Source organism: Anopheles ziemanni, chromosome 2 (assembly GCF_943734765.1).
Source record: "Anopheles ziemanni chromosome 2, idAnoZiCoDA_A2_x.2, whole genome shotgun sequence".
Lineage (NCBI taxonomy): Eukaryota > Metazoa > Arthropoda > Insecta > Diptera > Culicidae > Anopheles > Anopheles ziemanni.
The window spans coordinates 90,845,930-90,862,143 of record NC_080705.1 but is presented as its reverse complement, the minus strand read 5'-3'; the positions used below and the strand labels follow the sequence as shown (position 1 = coordinate 90,862,143).

Below are 16,214 nucleotides of genomic sequence, written 5' to 3'. Positions count from 1 at the left end.
TGTGTGCCGTTCGAGTGATTTCACCATGCCATGCTTTAGGTTTCTGTTGTTGTTGTTGATATTGTGGTAGGAAGATCAAGGAAGGCCCCCCCCCCTCATAAGCAAACCCAAGTGCCATGATTCCAAGTGCCCCAAGTTTACTAGTTACGCCGTTAGTTTATTATTTGGCAACCGCGCAGTCCCGCGAGCCCTCGGGACGGCGTTTGGCGGTTGGTGGTTCCCGGGGTCGACAGTGAGCGGCCGGGATGGATATCTACGCGCTCGATGCGTCCGGTACTACCGGGCTGAGCCCGAGTCTGGCCAAGATCGACGAGGACCTCGCGGAGGTCAGCTTCGATACGGGGTCCGAGTTTAATTTGCACTTTTTCGATACGCCCGAAGACTCGAACACGCAGAGCGGATTCAGTGATCACGAGTCGAGTGAGTCGACCGCCCGGGACACTCCGCCAAGTCCGCGGCCCGGGGCGACTATGGTGTCCACAAGTCAGCGATTGGTGAATGGAAGCAATTCCTCCGTCGGTTCCGCGAGTTGTTCCATGCTGATCTCTTCCACGGCTCAGGCGAACCTGGAGAAGGCGAGTGTAACGTCCACGAATTACGACGCTGGTGTGGCAAGGTCCTGCACGGGAGGACGAGGAGGTAAGGTCTTTTCAGAAGATATCTAGCGATAAAGAATGCTCTTAGGCTACATGAGGTTTATATCCGCTATTTTCCGAAGGAGATTTCTAATCTTTCATTGAACAAAGATAGAAAATAGGAATTAGGTAACGGGCATTAATTGCTCATTTCTTCTCCTATCGTTAGTGCTTGATGAATTGTTTGCCTCAACTATACAGCATTTCCCGGCTTTTTATTCCAAAGTCCCATCAAAACACTAACAAGTACCAGGTTTCATCTGACAAGTTGCGTTGTATAATGGCAACAACGCATCATCTTTGGCATGGTAACATTACCGTTCCACAAAGCCAATTTCAATATCTAGCATTTTTCGTCTCGCTGTCGATTTGCGTCCAGTAGGCGGCGAAGACCAAAATCAAGGTTTGAGAGCTGTCAAATCGTCAAGCGAAATGCCATCAATGACGCGTTTTTGCCATTACAGTGCGCAACTTGTCAGATAAAACATGGTACTTGTTAGTGTTTTGATGGGACTTTGGAATAAAAAGCCGGAAAATGTTGTAATATTTCCATAAGCAGACAAGAACCAGGTTAATCTCCTAGCACCAAAACGTACTCAAGATGAATCCGTTGAACTTTAAATCCTGACCACCGGAAGCCGATCGGACGTCGTAAGGGCACGTCGCAAAACCGAACGGTTGAACTTCGCCTCTTTCTCGCCTCTTGATCCACATTCTCTTTCCACCACCTTCCTCCCCCGTTGCACCACGGAATCGAACGGAAAAGTTCAAGAATTTGGGAATAGTGGGAGCGACCAATTTCGACCACCGGCTCGGAATTGAAATTCGGAACTCGGAGAATCGAGCGTCGGGAAAATTTATGCACATACCCAATCGCGTATGCTGCTCCCGAAATTTATCCCGCAAGAATGGTTTATGGTACTTTGACCACGACCGGATAGGAGTGGTAGGAGTGGGACTACACAAGCCCAGTATACAAACCCCCCATCCGGCCGGGAGGAACCTCGTAATGAAATTCGGATCCCAGATTTGCACACTCAATTTGGGGTGCATTCGTCACCAGAATGGGGCGGGGGGGAATGTTCCATGTTCCGAGGGCCAGGCTGAGGTAATGTTGCCCTCGACATTCGCTACTAACCGATGCTAATTCACGTGCAGCATCGGTGTGGTGCATACGAAATTTGGCGGTCAGAGTCACGAAATTGTGCAGTCGTTTTACTCCTGAGTTTGGTGTTCTTCGATGCCTAGAGTTGTTGACCACTTCCTCCCAACCGGATTGCCCCGGAGTTCATCAGGGGGGTTTCAAACGGTTTCCTGACACTCTTGCTCTCTCCCGGGGGGTTTGGTTTTCTTCTTTCGATCGTGTCGAGCGTGTGTTTTAAGGTTCGCAGCGTTACCAGGCGTACGCCATTAGGTAATCTGGGTTGCTCAAATGGCAATAATTCGAAGTGCTTTTCGAAGCTGTAGCTGGGAGCAGCTACCCGATTCAGGGCCAACAGCCCAAGATAGTGACAAGAAAGGGGGGGCGCAGTAGAAAAATGGAAGCGAACGAGGAATAGAAGACCAAAGCAGACTACTGCAAACGACGGGACGGGACGGGACTCCAAGGGCGGGAGGAACTGCCGATGGGATCCTCCGCTTTCCACTGGCACAGAATTCGTACATGAGCATAGCTCATTAATTATGACTTGTGCTGATTGGAACACGATGATATCGCGCGATTGGATCCATCAGTTACAAAAATACACACACACACACACACACACGTATGGTCGCACACCAACGCGGGGGCTTCGCTGATCGATGTGCTCGCGATCGCGATCTAACGTAACGGGATAGGACCCCTGGAGGACCTGGGAGTCAGTGAGCTTTCGGTGAGCCCAATTCCAAGCGTGAGTGTGGTCTTGGCAGGAAGGAAGGAGGAATAGATACGCTCTATTCCCCTCAAGAAGCCTATGTTTTTAAACCCTTAGGGGGGGACATGGAGCGCGTGGAAGATTGGTTAGATCCGCGGGTGCTGATGTTGTTGCCTCGGGTTTCCTTTCTTTCATTATTTTGCAAAGACACAACCATCGTTCCGTGAACGAATGCGAAGGAGACCGATTCATCATCCCGCGATCCTGGGAGGATTGCGGGTTGCTCGAACACGACGAGCCTGTTGGCGTTCAGCTTTTGTATGTTTCGTTAGCGAAGGAAGCAATAACAATCGATTTGATTCTCGATAGACGCCATCGAAGCGACGACTTCAACGAGTGCAATTAAAAGACAAGCGGTGCGTTATCTTAGACGGATCTTTGGCGCGCGCGCGTTGGCGAAAGCTGGCTGGATGGAGGACAGGACTACTTCAGCAAACAATGTTTCACCTTCGCCCGTGTGTGGCGTAAACATACACCCCGAGGGGTCGCACATCTTCCTCCCGATTGTTGGGCGAGCCGTTAGAGTTGTGCCAAATCTAACGTGGCCCGAGGGAGCTTTCAGGGCCCCCGGGGGCTGTGTGCTGTGTTTGATTTTATTTCATGCCCATTTCATGCCGTCTCTGCTCATCCGCACAACGATTGCGTTCTTCCGCGCGACGCTCCGTCATTAGCCTTTTCGGGCGGATCGTGTGGCGGTGGGGGATTTGGAGCGTCTTCTCGCGTGTCGAAGGGTGGAGGGCGCAAAGTTCTGCTTCTTCTTCTGGTGGAGGAGATCGTGCGGATGATGATGATGATGAATATCTAGGAGCTCGTCCATGTTTTCTTTGCACAACCGGCCATTTCTGGACGTGGATGGAAGAAGATCGCTCGATTTCGAGTTGTTTTTTTATTTTTCAAATCGATTTTCTTCCTTTTTAGCTCGGAGCTGCCCGCCGATTGCTACATTTAGGAGAACGAGGTACCGTTATAAATTTATGAGTTTATTAATAAGTGTAATCTAACACCTCATTCCGGTGCCTCCGTTTCCTCGTGGAGAGGTCGCCTGTCGAAGGGGCAGACGTGTGCCGAATTATGCTGAAGATGGTTTGGGATTGACTTCTTTTAAATTATCTACGAATACATTATATATATTTAAGCGAGCAAAACTTTTGAGGAACATTTTTCCAATTTTATTTCCCTCAGAAATAATTGAAGATTTTGAGGCAAAAGAAAAACACTCTGTTGGTAGCTTTCATCTGTCTTCCGAACTTCAACACTAACGAGTCCACAGGCAAGTGCAACTTGCTTGCGTGTTACACAACCCCAGGCCCAGCAATGCAACAACGCTGCATCCGATGCACCGATGCAGGTTAAGGAGTTTCGGTCTCCTTTCGAATCGAATTCGAACCACGGCTTAAGCTCCCCCCCCAATGAGGCAACGGAGCAAATTTGTCGAGTGTTTCGGTGGAGCCTTCGGTTGTACGGTACAGTTACACGAGCATTTTCCTTGGCCAACCCCGCCACTCCTTTTTCCCCCCAAAGCCAAGCTCCAGAAGGAAGAAAGAGATTTCCATCGCTGTTAAATGTGTGTGTGTGTGTGTCGGTGTATGTCGTACGAGAACGATCGATGAGGAGCAGCATCGAGTGCTTTGGACGCGTCGGTACGCAGTATAAAATGGACCCGATTCGGACGGAAAGCGGCGTGCAGGAAAGCTGGATTCGCTGCAAAGAAACACGAAAGACGTCGCGCCGAGCCAGCAGCGTGCAGTGGCATAGAGAACTTTTTCCCTTCGACGATTTTCCCCCCTCCACCTTTTTCCGTCCTCGCGAAAAGAACGCGAAAGAAGAAAGAATCAGGCCGCACGCGAACCCTCACCACCCCACCCGTTCCCACCCAAGCCCTAAAGCCGATGCACGTAAATGGTTCGCGAACGTGTAGCAAAACAAAAAACGGGCAGATCAAGTTCAACGAACTTTCCTCCACCATCCCCCCTTATCGGGGGCGCAGCGTCTTGAGTCCACCCTTCCGTTCCACCGTTTTCGGCCCGTTTATGGTGCTCGAATTCGCCAATTCTTTGCTTGCGCCCCGCCGACCGTTGGGGCTAAAATCATCACCGCAAAGTATGGGCATGTGTGTGTGTGTGTGTGTGTGTGTGAATCAGGAAGGGAACAACAAGAAGTTAGGAACGCGCGTAAACCTTCCCCCCCTTCACCCGTTTGGTGGCAGCATAGTATCACCTCGCTAACGGCCATCCTCCATCGCGTATCGTGTGTGGATCAATGGTTTTTTAAATCGAAATATTTGCAATTGTAATCGGTGGGGCTATGGGGGAGGGGGCTGAGGTAGAGTGGGAGAGAAAAAAGGAACACAAGGAAACGGGTGGTCAACGGTCACATAAACAGCGCACGGACTATGCGCGCACCGAACGCACGTTCCGCCGATGGCGTTATTCATGCTACGTTCAATTTCAAATCTACCGTTGGGAAAAGGTAAAAGCTCCGAGGAAGTTGAAGGAAGCAATCGCACTGCTTGCTGTGATCGTTTGTTTTTTTCCCTTCCTTTCTTTCTTTCTTCTCTCGCGCTGCACTGTTTGTTTGTTGGCGTTGCATAACTTTGTCATTGTGCATGATGCAACAAGGCAATCATAAACAACTTTTCGTGGTTTGACCTGCTTTGGAACTATTTTACAATGGAGTTAGTACACAGTTGAAAAATAAAATTTTAGTAAACAATTTGCAACAAAGAATGTGCCATCGAACCACGGAAAGTTATTTAAAAGAGGTAATGCAAATGGTTTTTAAATCCTATCGCGCGGAAAGATTTATTCAAATCGTACACGATTCCGTTTAAGAAAAATTCCTCTCTTGGATCCACTTTATGTCAACCATTTTTAGAATCGGAAGCGCTGGAACTCGTCCGCATTGGCATTGCTGCTGGCCTGATCGAGACGATCGTGACCGCAGAAAAGGCGCGCTCCACTCTGCATATGCAAAGCGCGTTCACGTAACATTGACCTATGATGAAGATGCACAAACCGTATGCATCACTAACCTATCCCTCGCTGCTCGTTAGATGGACACATACCCTCGCTCCCGCAGCCGAGCCAGCGGCGTTACGCACCGAATTTCTGGAGGCAATTTATTCAAACCGTGCCGTGCATCCTCTCCTCGGCGAAGCGTAGTTCCGAGATGCGTTAGGGAGTGAAAATGGCGTTCGCCGGCATGAAATTTTCATCTGTCCGCGGGGTTTGCGGATGAATATGCAATTGCATTCTAAACAAACAAGTTTTCTGAATTCGTAGTCGTCGGAAAGGTACTGCAGGACACCGAAAGGACTCGGGCAAGTCCTTCGGATGTTGCCTAGGGCTTGGATGGTTCGACCGAAGCGTAACGTAATTCGATTTGAATTTACATCAAAGCTTGAAGTGGGAGCATTCCCTTGAATATCAAAGTGTATTAAAAAAATACAAAGACACTTTGTCTTAAAGGCTGTGATAAAACCTTCATAAACCCGTTTTAAGTGTAAGAGGGCCCACTCTACAGAACGTTGTCAAAACCATCCCTTAAAACCTTTTCTAGACCTAAAATCACTGATTGGTTTTAAGAGAAGGTTTTAAGAAGGACTTAACAGCGTATTTACAGACTCTTCAAGTCTACTAATATTTTAGACTTAATGAGCGGTTTTATAGCTATCCTTAAAAGGTTTTAAGGATGTCAAAATTATTAAAACTATTTTGCTTGCTGAGAAACCTCTATAAAACCAATTGGACTTGGTACACCCATGTTAAAACATTGATAAAACTTGTTGAAGTCTAATAGGTCTTGGAAATGTTACTTGGGACGAAATGAGATGAGTTAGAGAAAACAGTCGATGAGCTATGTCAATACCACATGCTTTAGAGACAACAATTGATGAGCTATTTCAAAATAACATGCGTTAAGCAAGCCGTAGACGTTACATATTAATCTGCACAGATGATTGACGTCTACAGCCTTTCCTTAGCTATTTCCAACATCCCTCGAGATATTCGGGATATCTGGAGGGATGTTTGACAGACGATGGGTACGAGAGAACAAAGGAAATCTGTAGACGTCAAAGATCTGCACAGATTAATATGTGACGTCTACAGCCAGCTTAAGCGTAAATTCAAGTATACAAACTTCAGATTCTATTGGTTATATAGGTCGCTTATTACACTCCTCTTTTATTCCACGTACAGAACAGACCATAGACTAGACTAACTAGACTAACAGACTACAGACGAGACCAACAGACCGATTAAAAATAATCCTTGCTGCATCTTCATCACAGTCTACTAGATAACTACAGACTACTAGATTGTTGAAGTTATAATCGATAGTTCAACAGATTCAACTTATCCACCTTTTTTTGCAGATCAACAGTGCGCCGGTTCGGACGCCAGCTCGACGACGACCAGCACCACCAAAACGTTCGTCGCCTGCAAGGTGTGCGGCGACAAGGCGTCCGGCTACCATTACGGCGTCACCTCGTGCGAGGGCTGCAAGGGCTTCTTCCGGCGCAGCATCCAGAAGCAGATCGAGTACCGGTGTCTGCGCGACGGCAAGTGTCTGGTGATCCGGCTCAATCGGAACCGGTGCCAGTACTGCCGCTTCAAGAAGTGTCTCTCGGTGGGCATGAGCCGGGACTGTAAGTGTTCTTCCCCGCCAGTGTTTCATTAGTTCCAGCTCCGTCTCAGTCACGTTCTCCCGAGCGGTCGGTGATTAAATCCACAGCTGGCGGCTCGAATAAAACCGGGCATTTTATTATGCAACGTTGTAGACTGAGCGGTGGAACGCTCACAATCCGGCAAAAGACAACCCGAAAAACCGGAAACCATTGGTGCGCCATCGGCTGGAGCCTGTTTACAAATCCTCCCTCGAGTTAGGGAACTTTCCATTTTCACGCCCCTTGCGAAGGAGGCTTTTCTTTCCTCAACCCACCCACCCACCGACGGCTGACAACCGATCGAAGGAAAAGTTTCCCTCTTGTCCAGTCGAGCTGCTTCTTATGCCATGCTTACTAACCCTAAGCCGCCAAAGATGTCGAAGGTGGTTATGGGCGAACCTGGAACCTGAAAGGAAAGGAGTGAGGGAATGCAAAACTGCAGTTCGGTTCGGTGCAATGCTGCATCCGGACGGTAGGCATCGCATGCAGCGGCACTTTTTCTGCCCCAAAAGGCGAATGCCCTCTCTCCTCTCGGGGGGGAAGCTTAAGATAATCTTTTCGAGACGGACGGCGGCTTAGGACTGCCGTCGAGTGCCGTTACGTTTTTCCCATTTCCTTCTGCTTCCGTGCGGTGGGAGGAGGCACGTCTTGTGGAGCCACAAGAAGAAAACCCACAACAAGGCGGAGTATCATTACGATGCAACTTAACTGCAAGCTGCACCAGGTCGAGTTTGTTATACGTTTTTCATCAGCCCGTTACCTTTTTCGCGAACTTTTCGCGTTTGGTGCTTCGACCTGGAGCTCCATAATGAAGGGGCTCGGTTTTTTGAGCCCTTTGTGAATCATACCGATTTCCGGGTTCCGGGTTTCCTGCCAGATAAACGAAAAGCAACTATGTACCTCTTATTGGTTTGCATGTCGAGCACGATTTGGACCAGTTCTGTTTGGAGGTTCTAAGGTTATTATGGCTCGTAGGATTTTTGTTTTTTTCCCATGCCTTATGTCAGTGTTTTATGAATCCATTTTTATGGAATTAATCTATTTTTTTTCTTTTTCGGAACAAATCAAAAGCCAGATCAATTGTGTAACAAACATAGTGTTTTTCTAAGTAATTTTTCTTACCAAAATTTTTAAGATTTTTCTTCAAGGCATCTCCTTCATTCCTTTCAAAACTGTTTCATGTAAAACAAAAATATACAAACATCGAAACACAAAGGAATATTTTACAACTTAATCTCCATGAAAAATCTTTTTTATTTTTAAATGAAAATAATTTCCTTTTAATCTTCTAACGTTCGTTTCGTAAATTAAAATATTTTATTTAATGTCACGGAACATAAAAATGAATCGAAAATAATGTCCAATTCCCCATATCCAATCTAAGTAACGGACAGAAATACAATAGTTCTCCTGTGCCAGCCAACCAGGACATGATGGCTTTCTCTTGCCTATTTGCGTGACACATCTTGGTAATGAATGTCCCCACCGGAGGGCCGTAGAGCGTAAAAGTTGAAAACGTTTGTCATTATGCAGATTGATAAAATGTGCAACATACAAATAAACCCTTTACCCTTAGCCAGGTGATACGCAAAGCTCACTACACGTGACTAACTATCCAACACTGCGATGGGGTGAGGGGGGGGTAGTTTGTTTTTTTTTCATCATCTTTGCCACCCTCCACTGGAGACGGCGAACGATACCCGGGGGTGGGCGAAAACGGAATGGTGCAAAACACCACCCAAACAAATATCAAACAACTCATTACAAACGGTTAAACGAGAGTTTACACTTCCACACCCCCCCCCCCCCCCTTCCCGGGGGGAGGTGGCGTGGACCGGTTCCTGGGAGTGGCGTGCAAAATGCCCTTATGCACCGGAGCTTTTCCATTGCATCCACCCGCTCAGGAGAAAGAGAAAAAAGAAGCGAGACAGAAACAGGAAGCATCGAACGGAGGGCTTTAAGGGCCACGGGTTCAAGAAGTATTTTTTCTTTCTTTTTGTTAATTTACCGTTACCGTTGTCGGTTGGAGTGGTAAAAGCAACAGGGCCCTCGTGAATGAAAGTGTCTGCAAGAAGGAGATGGCGGTCCAAAACCCCGGCAGTGATGCACTTTTGCTGTGCAGCTGCTGCATCATCCGGATCTCGCAGCTCATTGCGAGAGCGAAAGATTTCACTGCCACACGAAGTGCAATTGCACACTTTTCCACCCGTGACCAACGAGGTGTCGTCATACAGGCTCGTGGAAGAGGTACACGCGCGTGTGTGTGTCTGTGTGTGAGCGCGAACTCTTGTGGGATTTTCTTCCCTTCCCGGCGGCGGCAGCGTGGCTTTTGGGGTGCTGCTCCAAAGGGAAAAACTGCACTCGGCGCTTCAAAGCCGGGAGGACAAAATGGATGGCGGGGAAGTGCAATGGATGAAGGGGGAGAAAATCCGCTTACCTTTTCTTTCCTTTATGTCCCTTGCAATTGCACCGATGCAAGCTAGTTGTTCTGTTTATCTTCGCTCTTTCGCACTCCCCCTTGCAATGCCTGTTTTGTTTACCGGTCATATTTTGCCCGAGTTCGAATTTCCGTAATCGGGGAGAGAGAAAGTTTTTCCCTCGCACCTTCCTCCCCCTGCTCCCTCCCCGAGGGTGCAGCCGGCACCTTCGTTCGAATGCATTGTCGTGCGATTGCGATTCCACCGCCAAACAGTTACCATTCACTCGCCCAAGAAGTCGTTCATACACTCGGGAGGAGCTTTTCCAAGCCAAGGGGGTAGGTGAAACCGGCGTGGCCCTTCGGAAGCTGCATCAGCTGCATCACAGAGAAAACATGCAACCACATACACAAACATAGTAGCCAAGGGGAAAGAGTAATGAGCGAAGAAAGCAAGCGAGAGAGAGAGAGAGATGGAAACCGTTGCAGTTCCGTTTTCGGTGCCGCACATAATCGCTTCCGGAAGTGTCTTCCGCAACTGTAGGACATGATTCCGCACGGTCTTTACCTCGGTCCCCCCGCCCCCCCCAAGCAACCGTCGCGTGGAAGGGGAATGGTGCATTCAAGTGCATCAAGCCTTCTCCTCCCTTCCTACCGGGGCGGTGTAAATGCAACTGCATTTAGTTGCATGTGTGTGTTTGTGTGTGTGCGCATAAAGCCGACGAAAGGCGGAAGGAAAGTGATAGTGTCGTGATAGCGCGGTTTGCACATTGGAAAGGGAAACGTGCGCTTTTCCGGATTGTATTTTTGCTCACCGGTTTCGGTGGGTTTTCTGTTTCACCACATTCCCACTTGCGCACTTGCAGTTTTGATAGCGAAATGGTGAAAACGGTTGGCGAGGAGGGGGGAGGTGGGGAGTTGGGAACGGAAGGCTGGTGCATGTTCTTATGGTTCCCCCCGCGCTGGAACGCGGGCAGGTTTTTTGGCGTGTCGGACCACCGATCCGGAGGCGTGCGGTCGTCAACAACGCGATCGTCGGGATCGGTCGGGGAAAAGCGTGGCGTGGCGTGGAAAAATCCAGCCCGGACCGATGCCAGCCGGCCCACGATCGGCGCTTCAGTCGTGGCGAGGCAAGCGTGCAATTTGCATTGAACAGTTGCAGCCCGATGGTTGCGCAAGGTTGAGTTTATTTTCGGGAGTTTTCCAGTGCAATCGATGTTTGCTAAATTTTAACAGTGAAAGTGAAGTGTTGTACTAGTTGAATAAAAACTTAAACAATAACTGTTTAGTGCCTAAAATTGTATCAAAGATTTGTTATGTGCTCAAGATGCAGTGTGATGTGCAGCAAAGTTTAACGAGTAATAACGATTCCGTTCCATCTATGAAAACAATCATTTGAATATGTGACATTTTAAAATGTGTATCGTTGTTCCAAATCCTCTTTTCCGAATGTTTAGTGATTTTATTAAGCATAATGAATTATGAATTATTCTTAGACTTAATAAATTAAAGTACCCATTTTTGAACAATGGGGAAAACTATTTTTAAACTAAAAACAATTGGGGAAAATTAAATTTAAATCGTTAATGAAACTGATAGTATGGCCAATTAATTGCAAAACAAAAGAGCGTGGATTTGTAACTTAAAATGGAACACAATCTACTACCCAGGTGTTTTGTAACGATAACCGGATCGCGTGAGCATAACAATCAATCAACAAAATGGCAAGCAGAGCAAGTATAAAGGAAAATCGTCATTTCCCTAACGTAACCAGGAGCTGGACGTGTGCAACCGTCGCTAGCTCTCGTTTGTTGCGTTTTCCTTAACCACGTGCTCGGGGTGACCAAAAGAACGACTAGCTCACATTTCCAAACGCGTAATGTATCCGTGTATGTTGGGCCAACAAGAAAGCGAAAAGAAAAGCTAAACACGAAAAAAGTAAGCACGTGATAAAGAACCCCGTCGGTTGGCGGGGGGCAGGGGAATGGGGGACGGGTGGACAATTTATCGCAGCATAATTTTCATAAAGCCTCACGGGTGGTGGTTATGCTCAACCAACTCCCGCGAGTTGCACCGAAGTTCGTTAGCACCGCGACGTATGTTTGCCATTTCTTTCCGCAATTTATGTCATTCCCCTGTACCACACTATTCTTCCGCTCCCTTTTTCTTTTTGCTGGGGAGTTCTTTGAACTCACCTGCACTGTTGTGACACATTTCCCCGTTGGACGTTGTGGGACGACAGAATGGGGTAAAACAAAGAAAAAACAACCCCCCAATAGTGCCTCGCCAAAAACCCTTTCCTTATGGCGCCCTGTAGGGCCCAAGCTTTTCCTAGGGCATACCCAGCAGGGCATCGAACTGTCAAAAGGTCAACTGAACTTTAAAAGTTCCCCAACGAGTTTGGCAAAACACGTCTCCACAGTATCGTTCCACTTTGTTTTGCGAAGGAAAGGATTCATGAATCATTGTTTCGTATTTTTCCGTGTGGTTTTGAAGACGTAGAAACCGCATTAATAATTGTCAGCATTTATATAACAAAACAAAGCCGTTTCTATTTGATGCGCGACTATTTAACTTCATATATCATATTCTGATAGATCCCAATTCATTTATTGTTGAAGTTTTGTACAATATGAACTTGAGAGTTGTCTAAACTCGTTTGAAAAGCACTGCAAAAAGCGTTGGAGTCTTAAATTTGCAATCACCAAACCTTTTATTTTTTATAGAAAACCTAGGCGTGGCCCAGCATCTGCGTTCCGATTTGCGAACTCGTCCGTCCGTTTGAGTTTGCATTATTCACTCCGAAAGCGCAACCACTTCATATATGCACACTCCTTTTTTCCAAATAAACCCTCTCTCCTAGCTAGTCCTCCCTTTTTTCCTACACCGAAAAGGAAAAGTTCAAACACACGATCGATGGATCCACCGTTTCCAGCCACTCGAAGCAACGAACGGTCGAATAGATGCGGAAATGGCCTTTTTGCATCTCCAACACACCGCGCCAGTTCCTTGCAGTTATCTGCATTTTCTACAGCATTTTGACATTTGCTTACTTTCCTATCGCGAGCCTTTTCTACGAAAAAAAAACCCCGCTCGCTAAACACCTTCTAGAGGGCCGAAAGAAGTGAAATTGAGTTTCCCTCCGTCGCGTTTCCCTCCGAACCGAGAGAGGAAAAACACTGCAAGCCATCGGAGAGGTGCATAATCGATTGGGCACGGACCGGAGTGCATATGCACTTATGTTTATGCACCCTTCCGGTGCGGGTGTTACGATACGTCCCGACGATTTGTTAACGTTAAGGTACTGTTGCTTGGGAAAAAGGGCAGCGTTTTTCATATATTACATAAGGAAGAAATAAGAAAAAATACTGTTTCTTTTGATCCTTTCGATTCGAAGAACAATTTTCTTAAATCAAACTCTTTTTAAATGCATTGTTTCTATCCTTTTCACAGCCGTACGGTATGGACGAGTGCCGAAAAAGTCCCGTGAAGCCGGAAGCTGCAACGAGGAAAGCATGAACGTGTGCGTCAACTCGACCACGTCGCCTTCGGTGGCGCTGCAGCTGCATGGGAGTGCGACGGGCGCGAGTGGAACGGCGATCGGAGTCAACATCGCCACCACCACCACCTCCTCTTCCACCAGCAGCACCAACAACAACAACAGCAACGCAACTATCAACCATAACCACCACAGTACACCAAATGCCATGTCCATGACAAACTGCACCGAGATCAGCACGACCACCGCCGGCAACCCCACGAACCCGGCCGGACCGACGATCCTGCCCGACTCGCTGACTTTCACCCCGCCAGAACTGTCCGTGTACGACATCATCCAGTGCATTGCGCAAGCGCACCGAGGCCACTGCACCTACACGAGCGACCTGGTGAAGGAGCTCAGCCGAATATCGCTGCTGAACTACAGCGAAAAGCACAACGTAAGTCGCCGTCAGTGGTTTTTTTTAGGTTTGAGAAGAAGAAAGTACTACCGCTCACTTCGCGATTCTCCGCTTCCTTGTACTCTTCCTTCCGCAGCAGTTCCTGCTGCAGCCCCTCGAGACCCTCGAGGACCAGCGCACCTGGCTGTGGCAGCAGTACGCGATGCGGATGACGCCGGCCGTGCAGCGGATCGTCGAGTTCGCCAAGCGGGTGCCCGGGTTCGGCGAGTTCCTGCAGGACGACCAGCTGATACTGATCAAGCTGGGCTTCTTCGAGGTCTGGCTGGCGCACGTGGCCCGCTCCACCAACGAGTCCACGCTGACGTTCGACGACGGTGTCTACATCACACGCCAGCAGCTGGAAGTGATCTATGATGTGAGTAACTGTGTGGAAGATTAGCCTACTGTGATGTATTATTTTGTACCGTAGAGAACCAAGTAGGCTTAAAATGTTCCCTGTTTTATCTCCTTTGGTAACAGTTTTGAACACTTGTTTTGCTAAAGTAATATCATTTAACATAATCAATAAATAGTTTAAAATATCTCATATCGATAACAGTTAAATTTTGATAAGGTATTTTTGAAAAATCCTGATTAATTTACAATTACAAATCAGTTCTTGCATTAACCAATGAGTATAAATAATCAGTTTACACCTTAAAAAAAAAGGATTAATGAAGATGATCATACTACTTTCTCTTACCAATCCAGCCGGAATACACCAACGCGCTGTTCAACTTTACCAGCGGCCTCAACAGCTGCTGCCTGAGCGACACCGAGATCGGGCTCTACTCGGCCCTCATCCTGCTCTCCGACCGGCCCGGCCTGGTCGAGACGAAGGTGATCCTGAAGACGCGCGAGTGCATCGCGGAGGCACTACGAGTACAAATCACGCGATCGCGGGCCAACAGCATCGGCATCGGTGCGCTGCAGATTATGCCCGCCCTCGAGGCTAAGGTGCACGAGCTGCGTATGCTCGGCGAGAAGCATTCGGCCCACCTGGAGTGGTTCCGCAAGAACTGGAGCACCATCCGGTTGCCGCCACTGTTTGCGGAAATATTCGACGTGCCGAAGTGCGAGGAGGATTTGCAGTAGAGTCCCGGAATTTGCCAAATTCATTCGATGCGTAACCCCGCAGATACCGCTTGTTAGTGAACGCGCTTAACCAATCCGGACGTGGTACAATCCCAGTGGAAACGAGTGAAATTTTAACCCGACGGTGTGTGTGTGTGTGTGTGGATAGCCTTAAAGAGGCATATTACATCTTAGATATATCGTTAGTATCGAACGGAAGCAATCGGCCGTGGCCGCAAGTGAGCGGAACGGAACATATTGACTATTAAATCATACACATCAGCTATACACTATTGACATATCATGACTATCCATGCGAGTTGTTTCACCACTAACCCCACATAAGCCGACGGTTCCGGCTAGATAACGGCCATTCCCAGCGCCATTCGGCTTATCAGTAACGAGAAGAGCAATATCTGTTTCGTGTGGTACGGGAAGCAGACCCGGTTCAATTCGGTAGAGCAGGAGGAGGCTGTGTGCCTGTGATTTGGTCTTTGATAAGTCAATGTCAAGCGCCACCACAAACGCGACAAATAATAACATACACACCAGAACCGTGAAGACTTAATGTAGCCAAGAATTGAGTACATCTCTTGATGCTGAACACTGTGCTGCTTTTTCTAACGTATCCACGTGTTTTTTCGTCTTATCATCTCGATGTGGTTATGAGCTAGCGCTAGGAGCGACCCACTTTAGATGGACCTTAGATGAACCAGCAAAAGTAGTTGTAGAACACCAGGATCGTGTCGTGTTATTTGCATTAGAAGTTAGTCAAATCCCAATACAACTTATATATATATATAGATATATATACATCAACCAACCTAGAGCAATGTGTCGGCCCTTCCTCCATGAGGGGGCCGATGTAGAGAAATCTTACAATCATTAATTACAAATACCTTAGCAATGAAGCAAAACCAGAGTAGGGGGCGGGAGGCGGATTTTGAGATACTAGGCAAATTGAGACTTTTAAACTTAAGTGAACAAACTGGTGCTGTAACTTTTACGATGATTAATTTTAAGCGCATCTCTACTTCTTCTATCGTTCGAGAGCCGAGAATCTGGCCTTTACCGCAGACGACCGGTGGGAAAACGGGGGAAAAAAAATGGGGTGCAAAGTTTTCGCCATTCCGCGCGGGGTATATTGATAATTTTAATTGTGCTAGCCGAAGGCCGAAGTTGGAAAACAACCTGTAACAAGGCGCGTTTATGTGATGAAACCAGAGCTCCACGGCTCCGACGATTAACGCATCCGTTTTTCGAGCATATCGATTTTTACCGTTTAGCCACGGGCAGCCTCGTCTTAGCAGGCGAGCATGTCTTAGCAGGCGAGTTTTATTTTAATTTAGCAGGAAAACGATTACACAAACATACCGCATTCAATGCGTGTTATTGAGTAGCCTAGGTTGTAAAGGATATTTTAAAGAGATAGATTTTTTTATACATCTATATATATTTTATATTGCATCGCACGGACGGAACGGAATGTTCCAGCTCTATTTATCGATATTGTTATTTCTTCCGGTACTCTCTGGAATGCAGGAAGTGGACTGGCGCTAGGTCTTGGGA

The 16,214-nt window shown here is 47.5% G+C and overlaps 1 protein-coding gene across 1 annotated transcript; it reads left to right on the top strand.

Moving 5' to 3' along the window:
* The first annotated feature begins 245 nt into the window (after positions 1 to 245).
* LOC131282076 (ecdysone-induced protein 78C) lies at positions 246 to 14,666 on the top strand. The gene is made up of 5 exons (XM_058311465.1): positions 246 to 639; positions 6,927 to 7,199; positions 13,087 to 13,571; positions 13,672 to 13,947; positions 14,283 to 14,666. Exons 1-5 carry the CDS (start codon positions 246 to 248, stop codon positions 14,664 to 14,666), a joined length of 1,812 nt encoding a protein of 603 aa, XP_058167448.1.
* Positions 14,667 to 16,214: the final 1,548 nt, after the last annotated feature.